This window comes from Miniopterus schreibersii (genome assembly GCF_964146895.1).
Source record: "Miniopterus schreibersii genome assembly, chromosome: 5".
In the NCBI taxonomy this organism is placed as follows: Eukaryota; Metazoa; Chordata; class Mammalia; order Chiroptera; family Miniopteridae; genus Miniopterus; species Miniopterus schreibersii.
In genome coordinates, this window is record NC_138106.1 from 8,470,725 (window position 1) to 8,488,921 (window position 18,197).

Genomic DNA, 18,197 nt, shown 5'->3' on the forward strand with positions numbered 1-18,197 from the left:
TCTAAAAAGCAACAGAAAAAATATCCTCGGGTGAAGGGGAAAAAAAAATTAAAAAAGAAAAAAAGTGACATTGCAAAGAAAGTAAGACCTGGATTCTCTCCGCTTAATCTGACTGTTCCCTGCTGCATCGGAGGTTTGACCAGGAGCAACACTGGCCTGACCCAGGGCAGGGACCCCTCTCATTCAGGTTTATATCACCTGAAATCTTGACCTCAGAGGGTGCCAGGCTCCATGAGTCAGGGTCTCTCTGTGCCCCGCCACCTGTCTTGGGACCGCCGATGACCTCTCTTTCCCTCTATGTTTAGGGAATGATCGCGGAACTGAGGGTGCGCGGTGACCCCCAGGTGAGCCCCCTGCACTGCCTGGAGGACGATGACGACGACAATGATGGGGTGAGTCTCCCTCCTCCACCCCCATCCCTACCCCTTGGGAGGAGAGCCCAAGCCATAAGGGCTGGCCTTCCCCAGGAACCCCAACGTGATGGGACTGGAAAGGTCTCTCTGAAAGATGCCATTTTGGATACCAGGAACCTGGTAACATTTTCAGTTGCCCTAGAGCATAAAAAAGCGCCCCCCCCCTTTCCTGGGACTCTCCATTCAAAACACACATGGACTATAAAGTGAATGCTGGATGGAAACGGTCCCCAGGACAGCCAGTAGGTGATACAGTTTATAGCAGTCAGCACGGCAAAAATGTGAGTAAGTGAAAAAGGAAAAGATGACTGTATTAAAAAAAAAGTGTGAGTGAAAAGAAAACGATTATAAAAAAAAGTGTGAATGTTGTGAGTGTGTATGCACACAATCACGTGGGACCTGAGGAGGCAGGTCCACCTGTTCTGGGGTATGGACAGACAGGAGGAAAGCCATGTCCTGGGGGGAGGCTCCAGATCTCTACGGGGCTTCTGTCCTCTGGGCTGTTTCCCTGGATAGCGACCCAGGAACAGGATGACAAGTGGAAGGAAAGGAACATGTTTCTTTATGGTTCTCTGTATGTCTGTTCAGGAGCCAAATTGATTTCCAGTGGACAGTTCTAATTGGTCTGACTGGGCATGCCTCATTGATGACCAATTGACACCACTCAGGGGAGAGCCAGTTTTCTCCTGGCGACCATGAAAAGCACCTCCCTTTCTTTCTGTCCTCTCCCTCCTGCCTGGCCTGGGATGGGCCTGGGACAGGTGGGACCTGCCCTGATTTGCTCTCTAGGCCCTGCTGGGACTGGGGCTTCGGTCACCAGCTTCTTCCTTGTTTCCTGTAAACCCTTTAGGCATCAGGAGACTTCGGAAGTGGGCAGGAGGAGAACCGGGAGCTTCTCAAGAAGGAAGCTGTGAGTACTAGCAGGGTCTCCACCCAGGGCCCCGTCCCAGCCCATGCTATGCTCCCTCTCCTCTCTCGGGAATGCTTAAAATTTTTTTTTCTAATTCTTCACATTCCTTGAGTCCCTCAGGTGGCCTTAACATTCTGATCGAGCGTCCTCATTAGCTGTTAGGGCCTAAGGGGCTAGAGGGTCTGTAAGTCAGAGAAGGGGAAAGCTGTGCAGGACAGCACAGGCCAGCTCGGTGAGTCCCCCAGCTTACACTGCCTGAAAGAACACGCAGGAGGGAGTGCATCTGTGACTGTCAGAGGCATTGGGCAGATCCCCTGTGGGGTGCGCGGGCCTGGTGGGGGGCGGGTCCCCAGCCACGGGAGAAGGCCCAGTGTCCCTCTCTGGCTGCTGCTTGCCCTCCAGACAGTGGGGGGAGCTCCTAGTGTCCCTCTCTGGCTGCTGCTTGCCCTCCAGACAGTGGGGGGAGCTCTCAGACAAGACTCACAGGATGACTGTCGCCCACACACAGTGTCTCCAGGGAGCGCATGCCCAGTGTGGGGTGGCCAGCTGCAGGCAGCGTCTGGCCTGCTGTTTGAACATGCACTTATACCTATATCCCCAGGCTCCATGGCGCCTCTGGGAACAGGGAAGACCGGTTTTCAGGGCAGATATGCCTCATCCCCTGCGGGTGGGGGTGGGGGTGGGTGGCAGCCACCCGACCATGGAGTGCAGGGTCAGGGCCCTCGCCAAGGACACATCATAGCCACACCCAACATGCAGTGAACCACCAGAGCTCCCTCCACCTGAGGGCATCTGTGACAGTGTTGACCACTTGCCCTTCTCTGTTGGGACTACGGGAAGGAGACAGGGCTCTGGAGTGTCATTGAGGGACCACCCTGGGCTGTGAGCTGGGGGAGTGGGTGCTGACTCCTCCCTTGCATGGGGGAAGTTGGTGGGCTTGTGGAGTTCGAGGACTTGCTGGGCTCTCCAGGTGGGGCTGCTAGGGGAGGGGACCCCACCTCTCTGGCTGTTTAGAAGAGAACAGCTCTGGAGGGCCCTGAACTTCTTCCTGCCTGAGGTGAAGGCCTGAGGCTTCTTCCTCATCTTTCCTAAAGTGTAGAAAGATCTTATTTTACAAACCATATAAATCTAACATTTGACAGCATACGCATTCACAGGACGTCCAAGTTTGCCGAATAACGAAGGTGTTTTCCCATTTACCTTGCCAGGGAGCGTCTCTAAAGCCCAGCCTCCCTGAGGCTCCCCCAGTCACTTTTCCTCCCTTGGCTGAAAGCAGCAACTCAGAAGATTCCAGAACAGAAGAAATCGAGGAGCAAACTACTGTGTCTTTATTAGGAGGTAAAGCTCTTGTGGGTGTGTGTGCATGTTAGTGGTGTGCGTGTTAGTGGTATATGCGCGTGTTAGTGCTATGTGCACATGCACATGTGTATGTGTGGCTGAGTGAGGGGCTCCTGTCCATCACAGACACAAGCCCCAGACTGGGGAGTGGTTGGCACCTGCCCTGCCCCCTCGCCACCCTGGCACATATGGGGTCATCTGTGGGAACAAGCTGTCCCCAGGAGAAGTCAGGGCAGAGTGGCTGTGGAACACGTGCTTCTCTTTCCCAGGGTTTGTTTATTGTTTTCTTCTTTCTGGGGTATTTGTGGGACTGTCTTGAGTGTGCTGCTGGAGTGACATGCCACTGCTCAGCCTGGGGGCCAGTGGGTCACTAGGAGGACATGAGAGTAGGTTGTGAGGGCAGAGACTTCTCTGCCCAGAACCTCTATGAAGTGGAACCACCCTGGGGTCAGCAGTATGGGGTCAGGGACTCCCCTTGGTGACCTTGGAGGTGCGCTGGCCCAGAGAGTACACAAGCACAGAACTGCTGGAGGCAGGGCCAGGGTGCCCGGGATGCATTGAAAATGAAGTGTGTCTTAGTTCATTGCTGTGTTGCAACAAACTGCCACAAATTTAGCTGTCTGCAGCTGCACCATGTCTTGCCTCACAGATCTGCAGGCAGGAGTCCTCCTTGGAACCGAGGGCTGAAGGCTGGTGGGCAGGGCTGCTTCCCTGCAGGAGGCCCAGGGGAGCGTCTTTCCCTGCAGCAGTAGGACTGAGGGTCCAGGTTCTTTATTGCTGTCAGCCAGGGACTGCCCTCGGGCTCTAGAGGTCACCCACATTCCTCAGCTCCTCCTCACGACCCCCCCTCTTGCCTTCGTCTTCTATTTTGGGGCTTTCGGTGATGATTGGGTCATACCCTGAACTTCCAGAGTGATCTCCTTATGTTAGTGGGCGGGCTAGTAACCTATCAGTTACATCTGCAGGTCCCTTCCCAGTGGCACCTAGATTAGTGTCTGACTGAATGGCCAGGAGACAGGACTCCAGGGGCATCTGTAGGGTTCTGTCTGCACATTAATTTCAAGGTTTTAGAAAATTACATAGACTTTTTTACTTAGGAAAAAGCACAGATTGATTTTTAAGTTACTGAAATAATACATTTTCAATGCAGCCAAATTAGAAACAGAAAAGAACAAATGAGTGAGAACTGACGGTCAGTCCTACAGGTTCCCGCTGTTCTCATTTTCCCCTCGGTGGGCTAAGGGCGTGATGCCTGTGGCATTTGTCAGGGATGTGCTTCCCACAGGCACAGCCAGGATGGGCAAGGTGGGTGAAGCGCCCAGCGTGTCAATCAAACCCCAGCCAGGGTCAGACATGCCTCTGAACTTCCCTCAGAAGACAGGGCCTCTGCAAGTCACCAGGTGCATGTGAAATTTCAATGCAGCATGAGTCCTGTGTTTTCCAATTGACTCAGTGATGCTAGAATGTTCAAGTGAAAGGTTTGGGGAACAGCCTCAAGTTTACCCACAAATTATGTTCAAGCAAATTACGTGTGCCCATCCTTCACCCAGTGAGGAAATTGACAAATGGGAGAAGCAGAGAACAGGGGCAGTGGGTAACGGGGCCACACACAAGCATTGCAGTGGCATGGGCCCTGCTCTTGCTGGTGTCTGCAGCTTTGGGGAGATGTGCAGCTCAGGCAGGGGGCTGGTTTGGCCAGAGTTGGTCTATGGGCAGGGTACTTAGTGGGGCTGGTTTCCCCACTGTCACTATTTCCCCAAAAGAAGCTACACAGGACGCCACTGAGCAGTGGGGAAAGGCTGTGTGTTAGGTCACTGTATGTGACAATGCTGAGTTTCGAATATGTGACCACCAGGTCATTAGAAAACACAATTGTTCTTGGGAGATGTGGCATTCAGGGGGAAAGGGTCATGATAATGCAGGGGACTCTTGCATGATAATGCAAGTGGCTCAGCGGGAAGTGGAGTGTGTGTGTGTGACACTGAATGTGAGAGACAACTGGAGTATGTGTTTAGGCGGCAATAGGCAGCCATGGAGGGGAGCATGAGCCAAGAGCAGAGACTGTTGCCTCCGTTCAGGGGTATGACCTCTGTGCCCCCACTCCCCAGCTCAGACCCTTCCTGGCTCAAATATAGTCGCCACCTTGGACAGCAGCATCCAGACCTCTGAGGATGTCCTGGAAGAGGTGAGGCACATCCCTGACCCAGAACCATGGGGGCCCCAGAGCAGTCTATGCCTCTGGTCTGCTCATTGGTGACCCAACCAAGTTCTGGGCCCACACTCTTCTTCTGTGTCCCTATGCCTGGCACATGGTGGGCATGGCTGGGAGGCTCTGGCCAGAGCATGAGGAACATGTGGGTAGGGATAGGGGACAACTGGGCAGACCCCTGTTAATGTCAGTGCCACCAGGCTGAACCTTGTGTGGGTCCACTCTTGTATCCCCTGTGTGTGTCTACTTTGTGTGTCCCCCTGTGTGGTACTGAGCTCAGCCCAGAACACAGGAGAGTGTGGTGGTGGGTGGGCAGGTAAGTGTGTATGTGGCCCCCCAGCCTGTGCCCTTTCCTCCTTCCAGCGTCTCTCAGGCCCAGTGGTGCAGAGTCCTGATGCACGGGCTGTCCCTGGGCCACAGGGACCCCCTGGACCCCCAGGGCCACCAGGGAAGGATGGCGCCCCTGGAAGAGATGGTGAGCCAGTAAGTACACATTTCTCCTCGGTCCAGCTGGGGTGGGGGCTCAGGCAGGAAGGGGAGAGGGTGCAGCTGATGTGGCAGAGCAGCTGGACCCTAGGGACCCTGGAGACCCCAGGACAGTATGCACTGTGTTGGCTGCTCCCCTCCCTGTGGGAGAGCTGGAGGGTGCTGGGAGGCTGCGGGCAGAGCCAGCTGAGGCCAGCCCACCACGAACAAAGGTGGCCAGACCTTGGGTGGAGGTCCTCCCATGGGAGTCAGGTCTGTGGAAGGCATGGAGCCCAGGGTCCAATTCCATGTCAGATGCTGTGGGCACAAGAGCCCATGAGTCCATCACTAACCATTTCTCTTGCATGTTCCAGGGCGACCCTGGGGAAGATGGAAAACCCGTAAGTTTGCTTTTCTCTCAGAGCCAGGTATTATCTATGACATTTGTGTAAACCCCTCAAGACGTTTTATCCTGTGACACTTTTCAAGTTCAGCACAGTGAAGAGATTTCAAAATGAAGCCATTTGGAAAATGCAACTTAATTTTGTTAAGAAAATACAAGTTTAACTCTTTGTAGAAAAATATAAAGTTATGCATATGTATTGGGATGTTTAGGCTAATTATCGGAGGGGATGGAAAAAAGGTATAACTTCCAAATTCTTAGAGGAAAAAATGCATAGCGGAGAAAGAGAAGGCCGCCTGTGGTTGGAGGCAGCGCATGCGTGGAGCAGAAGACACGTTTGTTTATTTGTAGGTGTTAGTTGCAGACTAGTCTGTGGTCTCAGTAGAAGTAAGAGTTTTTGTCTTAAAACTCTGAATTTGGATTTTGAAAAATCAACAAATACTAGTTCCAAGAAACAGGATAAAATGACACAAGAAGGTCATAAATAAAGATTTGGGAAGCAACAGACCAGCAAACAGCAGGCAGAAGGGAGTGTCGCTGACCAACCCTGGACACAAAAGACTAGTTAAAAACGTGCCAGACAAGAAGGGATATTTCATGTTGACACCTGAATGATCCCTAATTAATCTTTTCATTCACAATTGACGACAAAGCTTTGCAACAAGACTGATAAGGTGTGTGAGGAAAGTAACCAGCACTCAGTGGTAATGGGGGCTTCCACAGAGCAGGGACACGCGTGTGTGTGTGTGTGTGTGTGTGTGTGTGTGAGAGAGAGAGAGAGAGAGAGAGAGAGAGAGAGAGAGATTGATTGATTTAGGATTCAAATGACTCCATTAACAAGCTTGCTCTAATAGAGTGCATTAGCTTTGCAGTTTTTAGTCTGACAGACCCTGCAGTATTCCAAGCACATGTGGACATTAAAATACCTTGATGGTCATTTAGGCCACAAGGGCCTCTAGCCCACTACCCAGGTGGCATGCAACATGGCATGCACCCACACACATAATGGGTAGATGTCTGCAGGATGCTCTAGTCAGTTCTGTGCAGGTTCTCCAGGGAGCTGTCTGTAGGAGGGTCATGTGCAGAGCCTCGGGAGTCCCCAAAGTCAGAAGTATCCACCTCTGGTCCCAGCTCAGGTTCAGCTCTTGTCTGCCTCTCCTCAATGCTCACAAGGGAGCAGACATTCAGGGCTCAAAGCCACAAAGCTGCAGGTCTGGTGGCTCAGACGGTGATGAGACAGAGGTGCTTTCCCTCTGACTGAGCTGCCTGCCTGTGTCTTCCAGGGTGACATTGGGCCTCAGGGCTTCCCGGGAACGCAAGGAGACGTGGGCCCCAAAGGTGAGAAGGTGAGTCTAACCTGGCTGGGGCTGTGGGCGGGCCGCGTTACAATCTGGATCCCCAATCTACAGCGGTGCCGTGCTACTTGGTATGACCAGGCATCTTTTCTTCCCAGGGGGATCCTGGGGTTGGTCCAAGAGGACCCCCAGGACCCCAAGGGCCTCCAGGGCCACCAGGACCCTCCTTCAGACACGACAAGCTGGTGAGTCCCGCCTGCAGCCTCTTCCACCATGGGAAGGTCCCAGAGGAGGGACCCTCCCATTACCTACTTGCCCTCAAATCTGGAATCGGCCTTCCTGAGCGGTGCCTGGGCCCAAGGGAGTCAGCTTCTGCCTGTGGGGCTGAGGGTAGAGCAGAAAGCCCTCCGGGTAGTTCTGGGGTTCAGAAGGGTCTCCTTCAGGCTCTTTCACTTGGAGGGGATCCTATCTTCACTCTCTCTTTGCTTCCTGTCTTGACCTGGTGGTGACATGGGGCAGTGCCTAGGGGACAGCATTGTGCAGGGCCAGAGACGGGTGGACGAAGGTCTGGGCTCTGGGTGACGGGTGTCTGGTCTTTTTTTCTCAGACCTTCATTGACATGGAGGGGTCCGGGTTCGGCGGTGACCTGGAGAGCCTTCGAGTGAGTGTCCCTTGGCCCAGGTGGCTGCTGCCCCACTGTCTCCATGCACAAGTGGAACGTAGGGGATGGGGGGCCAGTTTGGCGGGGGCAGCTGTCCTTTGGCAGATGCCATGTGCATGACTGTTGTGTTTTTCTGTGTCCAGGGCCCAAGAGGTTTCCCTGGCCCCCCTGGGCCCCCCGGCGTCCCAGGTCTGCCCGGAGAGCCAGGCCGCTTCGGCATGAACAGCTCAGTCATCCCAGGACCCGCAGGCCTCCCTGGTGTGCCTGGACGGGATGGACCGCCTGGACTCCCCGGCCTCCCAGTAAGACCTGCCTCCCCTCAGCTGCCCTTGTCCACATCGGGGTAGGCTAGGTATGGGGGTGAACACCAAGTGTGGGGGCCTCTTCCTGCCTGGGCAGAAGTCCCCCTCACCACCTCTGTACTCTCTCCTCACCACTTAGTCCTCGAGATGGGAGGAGCCTGATAACTCTGGGCGCTGACCCCCTGGGTGACCACATGCAGTGCCATTGACCTCTCTGTCCTTCAGTGGGCAGCTGACGTCACAGAGGTCATCTCCAGGAGTGATTCTCATGGGATCAGGGTGGGCCCCACTACCCGAGAACCAGGGGCTGTGAGGAGCCCATGTTTGGCCAACTCACCATTCACAGGGGTCTTAGAGCCCGGCTCCCCTGCTCCTGGCACTGGGAACACAGTGGCCTGGTGGTTCCTACAGATGTCGCCACTGTGATCGGGTCATGGGAACCAGGTGCACATAGCCTGGTTTTCACTTGATGATGTACTCTAGGTGCATAATTTACCAGAATTCATCCTATTGACGGCACGTTGGCCTACTTTAGTGAGGGTCTGCCCCAAGATTGTGGGTGAGACAGCCCCCTCACCACAGGTTTGGCTGCTCCTCAATTTGATCAGCAGCTGAAAAAAAGGGAAGGAAAGAAATTTAAAAACTGAGCACAGCAGCTTGAGCTTTCTGACCTGTGTTACCATGGGGGTTACTGTGAGCCACAGGATTCAGGCGTGTCCTTGATTCTCAGGAAATCTGTGGATACCCAGATCATCTACTAGCTCAGCACTTTCTCAGCTGCTGAATTCGCTCTGGCCCCTAACTCTGCTTTCTCTCCTTCAGGGACCTCCAGGTGCTCCGGGAAAAGATGGGCGACCAGGAGAGGCCGGCCAGAAAGGCAGCCTTGTAAGTCACTTCTCCAGGTGTCCAGGGTGGACGTCACCTACAGCTGCAGTGTGGCCAGAGGGTTACCAAACCCTGGATGTGGGGTTTGGCCCTGGTGACCTCATGGAGAAGAAATGCCACAGGGTGGCAACACCTGAGGTTGTGGGTGGCTTTACTCCAACAGGCAGCCACCATCACCACTTCATCGCAGTGCAACATCCAGGCAGGCCTCAGGCTTCCCGAAGTTTGCTTAGAGTGACAGCTAGCTGGGGCTCATGTCAAAATCCAGGACCTTGTTATCACTGTTTCCTTATGACAATTGAACTAATGTGCTTTGAAGAATATTGACACTTCATTTGATTTGGACACTATTTCGTTTCAGTTTTGGTTGCATTGATAATGGAGAAATTTTCAGGTCTGCACAAACCTCCTTCTGGTTTTCAGTGAATGAATGGAGAGAGGGGCAGGGTTGCCAGCCTGCAGTCATTTGGAGATACTTCCATGGAGCACCTTTTGTGAGCACCTGGCTCCTTGGGGTCAGCTCAGAGTTCCTCACTTTGGCTACCTGAGCTAGAAGGACTCTCTTGGGGCATTCGCTGCTTGGCATACAGTGGTGGGGATGTGCTCTCAGCAGTGGTTCATTACTGACCCCCACGGCTGAGCCTTCCCTGGAGCCTCTGTCCCCATCTGAAATGGGAAATGGTTGGAACAGCCAGAGAAGTACGCCAGGACCAAGAGGGGTAGTTGGAGTTTTAGATGCACGTCTTCTGGGAGCGGCATTTAGGCATCCCAGCTCTCAGGTCCAAAAGAGAGGAAAATCAGATACTAATAAGTCAGCATAAGTGGGAAAATAGTGACTTTGTGGGCCAGGATAAATGAATGAAACCCTGTGTGCGTTTCTTTTGCTGGCTGCTCATTGGTCTCTTTTGATAGTAATTATTCTCTTTCCTGCAGGGTAAAGTGGGCACGCCAGGACCTAAGGTACAGACATACTTCCCGGGCTGGATTGGCTGCTGGGTGGAAGTTGCCCCCGTCCCCTATTAGGGCACAGGAGTGGGCAGGCAGGCCCCCACAGGAAGCAAGCTGTCCTTGGTGCTGATATAGGAGCTGTCCTTGGTCCTTGGTCAGCACCCCCGGGGCTGTGGAAAGGTGGCCTTCCTGCCATTAGGCAGGCTGTGCTGCCAGCATAGGGCAGTGGTCACACTTGTGCCCTTGCTGTGTCAGTGGGTTTGGTGTGACCTGCCACAGCGCCTCCTGGCTCTCAGTCCTCAGCCCCACCTGCCCCATGTGGGCAGCATGCTCTGTGCACAGTGCACCCTAAACCATGAGTGTCTCCCTCCTCTGAAATGAATGTCTCAGGCATGTATGTGTGGTTCTCTCTCAGTTTTTTAATTTTTAAGTGGATGAGATCCTCTCATAAATTCTGAAGAGGTGCAGAAGGGTTTGCTTGCTTCGTGGAATGTTATTTATCTCTATGGCTTTGCAGATTTGTAAAAAGCTTTGTAAGGAAATGTAGGTGTTGGGACACAGTGACTGCCTCAGGGTTCAGCTGACACCCACTCTGATGGCCGAGAGTGATGACATTCTCTCTCCACCTGTGCAGGGAAGCAAGGGAGACCCTGGCCCCCTTGGTCCTCCTGGGGAGAACGGCTTGACAGGACTCCCTGGACCAGCAGGACCACCAGGGCCCCCAGGGCCCCCTGGGCCTCCAGGACCAGGACTTCCCGCAGGGTTTGTGAGTACCAGCTGCTCCTGACCCCCAGAAAGCCTGGGTGTGTGCCTCACGGCTCCCTCCCATCATCCCACACTGACTACCCCATAGTGGAGTCCCCACCCGTGAGCTGTAAGTGGCTCGGCATCCTCAGCAGGAAGGACTGATTGGCTTTAGGGCATAGTGAGTGTGGGTGTGTCTTCTGAGTCACATCACTGCCTAGACAGTGCCTCACGGTAGAGCCATGGGCAGTGGGAGGGAACAGGCACCCATTTCCACAAACAGCCACTGCTCAGAGACCATGTCCCATGAGTGATGCTGAAGGGCTGCTCCAGGGAGACAAAAGCAGAAACTGAGCACCATCACACAGCCAGGTCCCCAGCACACCCTTGGAGCAAGAGTGAATGACCTAAACTTGAGAGGCTGAAGGGGCACCCATCCAGCAGGCCCTGCCCCAGGCACATGCTTCTTATTTGAGAATGAGGATGGCCCCTACCAGGCGACCGGACCAGATCTCGGGGAGGGTCTCTTTCTGTAAGAAGAGACACAGACCAGAGTGATGTGTTCTCCAGGATGACATGGAAGGCTCCGGGGGACCCTTCTGGTTGACAGCCCGAGGTGCTGATGGTCTGCAGGTACTGCCTATGAACATGCTTGATCAGCTCTGGGGGTGTGGGGTCACCTGGGGCAGGACCCATCCCTGGGACAGGCCGAATGGGGACCAAGAGCAATGCTGTAGGCCCAGAGGAGCCACCTGAGCCCAAGGCACCTTCCACCCTAGAGGCTCCCTCATGTGGGAAAATGCCCCTGCTGGTCAAGATGAATGAATGTGGGGTGGAATGAGCCCTGAAAGATGAATCTTTCTGGGAAATCTCAGTCTCTGAGTTCTGCTTGATGCCTTGGATGTCTCAGCTGGCTAGAGGGAGCAGCCAGATGAGTTTTCCATTCTGAGCAACATCAATAAGAATTTTCACTTGGACAGAAACTAAGTCCATACATAGTCAGCTAGGATGGCTATAACATCTCAGCTCAGTACCTTTCCTTTTATGTATTAGAACATCTCAGTTCTTGTCAATAGCAGTTAGCTGCCCTGGCATCAAGTGAGGTGTGAGCCAAGAGGTGAGACTAATTGCTGTGACACAAGTGGAAAGAATCCTGTGGGCAAAGGCAGCAAGATTTGGGGGCACAGGACCCCTATTTCAGGGTTCCAGGCCCAAGTACACAGCTCCAATGCTCCTTGACCTCTGGAGGGGTTAGTGGGACTGTTTCAGGCCTCAGGGGGAGGTGATGGAGACCCTCGGGGGTCACAGCGAGGCTAAACCAGCCAAACGTCAGTATTCCATCTGTTCAAATGCACTTACTTTTAGTTAAATAAGTTGCAAATTTGTGTTAGGGTCGTCTGAGCTGATGGCCCAGGTGGGCTGGCTCAGGGCTGGCGTGGGGACTGGCACACCTGCTGCAGCTAGTTTATGTCATGTCTATGGGGCTCTAGATGGTGCCGAGGACAAACCACCCTCTTGGTGGGATTTCAGGGGTGGGGTGCTGGCTCCTGTTGACTTTTCCCATTTCACTGGGAGCCAGCAGCTCTGGGAAGGGCTTGTGAGAGGGAGAAGCTCTCCCAGCAGGACCAGGCTCTAAGGGCTTCTTCCCTTTCTGCACCCACAGGGACCGCCTGGCAGGCCTGGGGTCAAGGTAAGTCGGAGATTAGTTAGCGGGCGCCCCTGCCGCACTCCCCCCGGCCAGGAGTTAGTTACTGCTTCATATCCCCAGTGCATCATGGGAAGTGTAGGGGCCACAGTCACGCACTGCAGCCCAGTAACTGCATGTTGGGGTGGGGTAGGGGGTCTGACCCATCTTTCTAAAGCCATGTGACCTGAGATCCCCGGCCTCACGCATCTGAAGTGTGTGCTGACTTGGGCAGAAAAAAAGGCTTCAGAAGGAACCCCCACAGCCTCTGGGAGAGCAGATGGTGCCCCTGAGACCCTGGGGGCTTCTCTTGGGCCATCCCCCTACCTTGTCCTTCATCTTTTCTCCTCCCTGCTTGCTCTCTGCTCCCCCACCTGTCCCTGGAGGGTACCTCCCCCTCTCAGGGTGATGAGGGCAGGAGTGGCCCCCAGTAGGGGTTCCCCCTTGGGCTGCTCTGTGCCCCCCTCCCATGGGTTCTAGGGTTCAATAGGCCCACTGCGAGATCTGCCCCTGCTATTCCACTCTTCCTAAGAATGTTTTGCTTTGATTTGCAAAACTTTGGGACATTTCAAAAGTTGAGTTTTTAGAAGTCCTTACCTATTATCATAAGCTGTAAAAAACGAAGTCATCTCATAGATGACGTCAATGACATGATAGCATGGCCTCCAGGACAGCCCTAGCCATGTGGCCAACCCCCAGCCATGCAGGCCACAAAGTCCCTGCATATGTTGCTCAATGTCCCCCGGACACTCAGCTCTGAGCTGGGGGAAGAGAGCGGCGTGGGAGGCCACCTGAATAACTAACCTTTTCTTGCCTTTCTCCGGGGACGGGTGAACACTGTCACGGGGTTGGGCCAGCCCAACACTGCACTAACAGAGCCCCTTCACCCACTTTAGGGGGATCCTGGAGTAGCTGGGCCACCAGGGACCAAGGTAAGAACCGATTCTCAGGTCTAGGAAATCGGCAATCTTTCTTAGCCCTAGTCTGGGAGCCGGGAGGGGTCCTCAGGCTGAGGCTAGAAGCCTCGGCTGTGCTGTGCCCATTGGCTCCATTGGCCTCATCAGTCCAATCCTCCCGGAGCCTCAGTAACAGGAGTGAGCCTGCACAGGGCCACCCTCCAGGCCAGGCCCAGCTTTATTCTCCCGCTCTCCCCTGGCTCATCCTTGTCATCTTGGCCCTTACTCTGTTCCTTAGAATTAACACCTACTTGTCCCAAGGCGCTCACCCCCAGGTCACACCCCATGTTTTCCTGCTTCCTCCTGGCTCTCTACAGAAATCATGGAACCACATGAGTCCTTTGACCCTCCTCCGACCCCCAGCTCCCAGCCCTGTCCTGTCCTCTTTGACTCCTCAGTGCTTCTGAGAGACCGAATCAATCTTGGGTGTGAGCTCCAGCCTGACACCTCCCCAGCACCGGCTGGCTGGGTCGTGTCTGACGTATGGTCCTCTCCTTGTGTCCTTTGCAGGGAGAAGTCGGTGCAGATGGGCCCCCTGGGTTTCCTGGCCTTCCTGGCAGAGAGGGCGTAGCTGGAGCCCAGGTAGGTGACCTCCCAGGGATGCTGGGGGGTGACACCCCAAGTTGGGAGCCGATACTCTAGTGTGTCTCTCAGGTGGTTCCCCAACTTAGTTCTCTGTATGCCAAGGGGTCCGGAGACTCCACTCCATGAGATGAGTCGGGAGTCCAGGCTGCCCGAGGGAGTTTCCTGTGGTTGCTTAGCTCATCTATCCCCTTCCCATTTGGTCAGTGAAAGAACTCCCCATACCTCATTCAAAGTGGGCTCTAGCAGTCCGGGGTGTCCCAGGGGGGTGGGGAGGGTGGCTTGTGCTCTGTTTATGATGAAACATGTCCTTTCTGTCTCTGCAGGGACCAAAAGGAGAAAAGGGGACCCAGGGAGAGAAAGTGAGTGGGGGGGGGCCTTGGGTGCACAGGTGGGGTTGAGGGTACACTGTGGCCTTGGGGGGCTCTCAGGCCACCTCCTTACACCCTGTGGGCTCTGGAGTCCCAGCCAGAGTCACTGTAACAATTCTACCCTTACAAGCAACCCAAGCACTGGACACAGGCTTCTTCTTCCAGGGCGACCCAGGGAAGGATGGAGTGGGGCAGCCAGGCCCCCCCGGCCCCCCCGGCATCCCAGGGCCTGTCATCTATGTGTCGGAGCAGGACGTAAGGACGCTGCATGGGTGGGCATATGTTCTGTCTGGATCCCCAGTGCTGGTTACAGCCAATGCAGTGTTGACTCCCAACTTCCAGGGTCCACACTCTGATTCCAGTGAGGGCTGGGATGACGTCTGTCAGAGCCACCAGGCCTCCCCCCATAGGGTCACCCCCAAAGACATCACGATTTCCAGTCTGTTGGTTCTGTGAGGTTTCTCACTGTCAAAGCAAGGCCTTTCAGAGCTGCCCAGTTGGCAGCATGTCCCATTTGTCCGAGTGCCACCCGCTCCGTGTGCTGAGCTCTCCCCTCTGGCCCCCAGTGCACAGCACAGGAGGTAGGGGCACTGGACTCCTGGTCCCAGGGCCATGGACAATTCTACAGTTCAGGAGGTGGGCTCCCAGGAGCAGCTTCACTTCTTACCTGAGGGGACCTAGAGGCACAAGCCAGGACTGTTGAAAACAAAATTCTGTCCCGTGTTTAATTTCTGGTGATGTTCTGTTGGTCTTGTGAGACTGATAAAATGAGAGTGGAATTTTAATTGTGAATGTGGTTTTCTTTTTGCAATTTTGTGTTTCTGCCTCCTTGGTGACAGAGAGCAGTGGCCATGGCCCGTGGAGTCAAGGTATGTGCTGCCCGATCTGGAATGCAGTCTGGCTGCACAGTGCCTGTCACCATCCCCCCAGTGACAGACACTGTTGCTCTATCCCACAGGGCCAGCCAGGGTACGCGGGCCTCCCGGTAAGTAGCCTCAGCCCCACCCCGGCCTGGCAGGAAGTAGGGCTTCCACACTGAAGGAGCCCAGTGCTGGGTGGGCGCCTGCTAGGTTGAGAAACCTTCTGACCCCTTAGTAGGAGCCCCTGGGGTCTAGCACAGGGGTCTTGGGTAGGGTGGAGCAGGCCTTTCTCTGCCTACAACTGGTCAAGACCACAAGACAGGCGCATCTGAGGTAGCCATGTTGGGAGAGGGCATGAGTGGCCATCGCGGGGACTGGGTTGCTCGTGGGGCCCCTCATTCCTTCCTGTCTCCTTGCAGGGACCAGCCGGGTCGAAGGGAGATGTGGGCTCCAGAGGCCAGCAGGGCCCCCCAGGACCCAAGGTGAGGGGTTTTACACCATCTGCTCAGGGATGGCCCTGTCTGTGACCCTGGGGGACAGTACTGGTCCACCCAGTTGATTATTCTCAGGGGGGGCTGTCACGGCCCTGGGAGCTGGGAGCTGTCACGGCCCACCTGAAGCCTGTGACAGATTCTGACATAGGTTCTCCTCTCTGTCACTTCAATGTGACCCATGGGGAACCCACCAAGACTCCCAACCACAGCGCCCCCAGAAGGGGAGGCCTGCTCATGTGTGCCTGTTTTGGGGTGTTTGCGTGGACGCCTGAGTTGGGGCTTTGCTGTGGTGAGTGTGAGGGCCCTCTCCCCTGGAGCTGTCTTCCCTGACTGTGCTGCTCGGTGTTCTAGGGCGAGAAGGGTGAGCCCGGCACAGTCTTCAGTCCCGATGGCAGAGTGCTGGCCCCCGCCCAGAAAGGAGCCAAGGTGAGACAACCTGGGCCATGCTTTTCGCTCCTTGTACAGGCCAGGGGAGCAGGGTTTCCAGGGACCATGGAGTGAGCATGGAAGTGGGTTGTCTTCCTGAGAGGGACCAGCTCCTAGCCACGCAGGAGAGCCTCCTGAGCATGGTTCTGGAATCTTCCACAGCCTGGGCCCCCTTGCCCTTCCCTGTCTGTTCCTCTTTCACAACCACACTGGGAGGGTCCTGCACGCTCAGATGGGCCGCAACCTGCTGGTCCTTGGTCATACCCTTCCCGTCGGCTGAGCCAGCCTTGCACAGGGGCTGGAGGCACTCAGGGCCACGGCTCTGGGCTCATTCCTTGGCCTGGCTTCACCTGCAGGAGATAGAGTCCCCAACTTTGCCCAGTGGGAGCTACCCCATCCTTCTGTGTCTGGCTGCCCCTCAGCCTCGGACTGTGGCTAGGGTCCTGGCCCTCCTTCCTCAGGAGGGAGCAGAGCATGGCTGGGGTCAGGTGTGGTTCCCTGCTCCCAGCACATGACCCTCCAGACAGGCACTTGGGTGGGTCCTGGGGAGTAACTGGACCCTGATTGGGTGGCTATGGGTGCAGGCTTGCAGGGGGCCCCAAAGCCCCAAGAATTGTTGGGGATGGGCCACAGGACCTTGGGTCCCAGGCCCAGAGAAAACTGCCAGCCCCAGCTGGCTTCATACCTGAGGTCAGGGCCATGGTGACTCTAACCAGGACACCGCAGGGCAGCCTCCCAAGCCTCAGGGCTCTCAGGGTACACCCCATCCATGCTCCCTGGGACAGAAACTCCACTCCAGCCCCTTCTCTCTGCTGTTGTTTCCTTCCCTCCTCTGGTGGTCAGTGCTTCAGTGCTGCCTAGAGGGCATCCAAATGGGCACAGGGAGCCCTGGGGGTATCTAGATGGGCACAAGGACCCCTGGGGAGTGCCCAGCGCGGGGGGCGTGGGGGGAATGACTTGCTGTCACCTAACAGTGCTTCTGGTTCTGTTCAGGGAGAACCCGGCTTTCGAGGACCTCCGGTGAGTAGCCCATACTTCCCCCCCACGCACATGCGTGTGCTGAAAAGCACCTGTCACTGCCTGGCTACTGAGAAACACGAGTGACCAGAGTTTACATCCCAGCTTCGCATTTAAAGCTCAGGACAGCTGTTGGTGGGAGACCACAGCGGGTTATGTCTTGCTTACCTGAAACGTGGCTCCTCCTCTCTGCAGGGTCCGTATGGACGGCCTGGGCACAAGGGAGAGATTGGCTTTCCTGGACGACCGGTATGGATCGAGGGTCTCTTGCTGTGTTGGGGAGGAATAGGCAGAGAGCAGCCCAGGCCCACAGGGACATGGGTTCTGAAGAGAGTAGACTGCCATCCTTCCCACTGTCCTGCACCTAGGATGGCCCGTGCCTGAACACAGCTCTCTTTGGGACATGGGCGAGGAGTCCTGGCCCTGCTAATGGGCAGCTTGGACCTGGAAAGGGCTGATGCCCCCAGGAGGCCCTGGGTGGGGACAGGAGCTCCTGGGTCCCAGCCCCCCAGGGCCTGAGGGCTGGGGTGGTATGAGGCTAGGCTGGGCTGGGTTTGCGCTGGCAGGGACTGAGATGGCAGCTGAGGCCACGATCTTGGCCAGCACCCAGCAGCTCCCCCAACACTCTCCCCAGGGTCGTCCTGGGATGAATGGATTCAAAGGAGAGAAAGGGGAGCCAGGAGATGTCAGCATTGGATTTGGTGCAAGGGTGAGTATCCTTCAAGAAGTGGACAGGGCACGGCTGGGACACCCAGCGCCCAGAATAGCCTGGCTGGAACAGCCTCGGGTTCCCAGGCTCGTCTTCAGGAGGCTGCTTCTGAGGGGCCTTGTGGTGTGACCACTCTGTGCTGGTTTTCTGACTCCCCTCCAATACTCCCCTCCCCCCACACACAGGTGGACAACATACACGTCCAAATGCACACACGTGCTCACACACAGCCCCGGCCCACCTGGAACAGACTCCCTTTCTTGGAAGGACGTCCAGGTTGGCATGGGTTCCGTGCTACGGGGTTCTCTTCACTCAACACCACGTTATCACTGGCAGTAACTCTGCCATTTTTCGAGCCAAGGTTTTTATTTTAGTAACATCAGCAGGGTAAGGCATTTGTAGCCATTCCTCCTGAGACTCAGGGCTTGCTCCTGACACGCCGGGCACCCAGTGCCCCTCCTGCCACACTCACACATCCTCTTCTGGAAGCCCAGCCCCAGCCCAAATATCAGCCCAGGGCCCCTC

The 18,197-nt window shown here is 55.5% G+C and overlaps 1 protein-coding gene across 3 annotated transcripts in view; it reads left to right on the forward strand.

The window, feature by feature from the left end:
- Positions 1–18,197, forward strand: part of LOC308558042 (collagen alpha-1(XVIII) chain-like) — a 76,336-nt gene that overhangs the window by 47,731 nt on the left and 10,408 nt on the right. For all 3 annotated transcript variants that reach the window (XM_081139103.1, XM_081139104.1, XM_081139102.1), the window contains 26 exons: positions 306–392; positions 1,264–1,323; positions 2,532–2,661; positions 4,770–4,846; positions 5,234–5,353; positions 5,710–5,736; positions 7,022–7,084; positions 7,192–7,278; positions 7,641–7,694; positions 7,838–7,996; positions 8,819–8,881; positions 9,815–9,841; positions 10,464–10,595; positions 11,144–11,206; positions 12,237–12,263; positions 13,154–13,189; positions 13,724–13,795; positions 14,122–14,157; positions 14,332–14,421; positions 15,006–15,035; positions 15,125–15,151; positions 15,446–15,508; positions 15,872–15,946; positions 16,940–16,966; positions 17,159–17,212; positions 17,598–17,672. In XM_081139103.1, the coding sequence (XP_080995229.1) occupies positions 306–392; positions 1,264–1,323; positions 2,532–2,661; positions 4,770–4,846; positions 5,234–5,353; positions 5,710–5,736; positions 7,022–7,084; positions 7,192–7,278; positions 7,641–7,694; positions 7,838–7,996; positions 8,819–8,881; positions 9,815–9,841; positions 10,464–10,595; positions 11,144–11,206; positions 12,237–12,263; positions 13,154–13,189; positions 13,724–13,795; positions 14,122–14,157; positions 14,332–14,421; positions 15,006–15,035; positions 15,125–15,151; positions 15,446–15,508; positions 15,872–15,946; positions 16,940–16,966; positions 17,159–17,212; positions 17,598–17,672 (1,761 nt within the window). The remainder of the gene's footprint in view (positions 1–305; positions 393–1,263; positions 1,324–2,531; positions 2,662–4,769; positions 4,847–5,233; positions 5,354–5,709; positions 5,737–7,021; positions 7,085–7,191; positions 7,279–7,640; positions 7,695–7,837; positions 7,997–8,818; positions 8,882–9,814; positions 9,842–10,463; positions 10,596–11,143; positions 11,207–12,236; positions 12,264–13,153; positions 13,190–13,723; positions 13,796–14,121; positions 14,158–14,331; positions 14,422–15,005; positions 15,036–15,124; positions 15,152–15,445; positions 15,509–15,871; positions 15,947–16,939; positions 16,967–17,158; positions 17,213–17,597; positions 17,673–18,197) is intronic.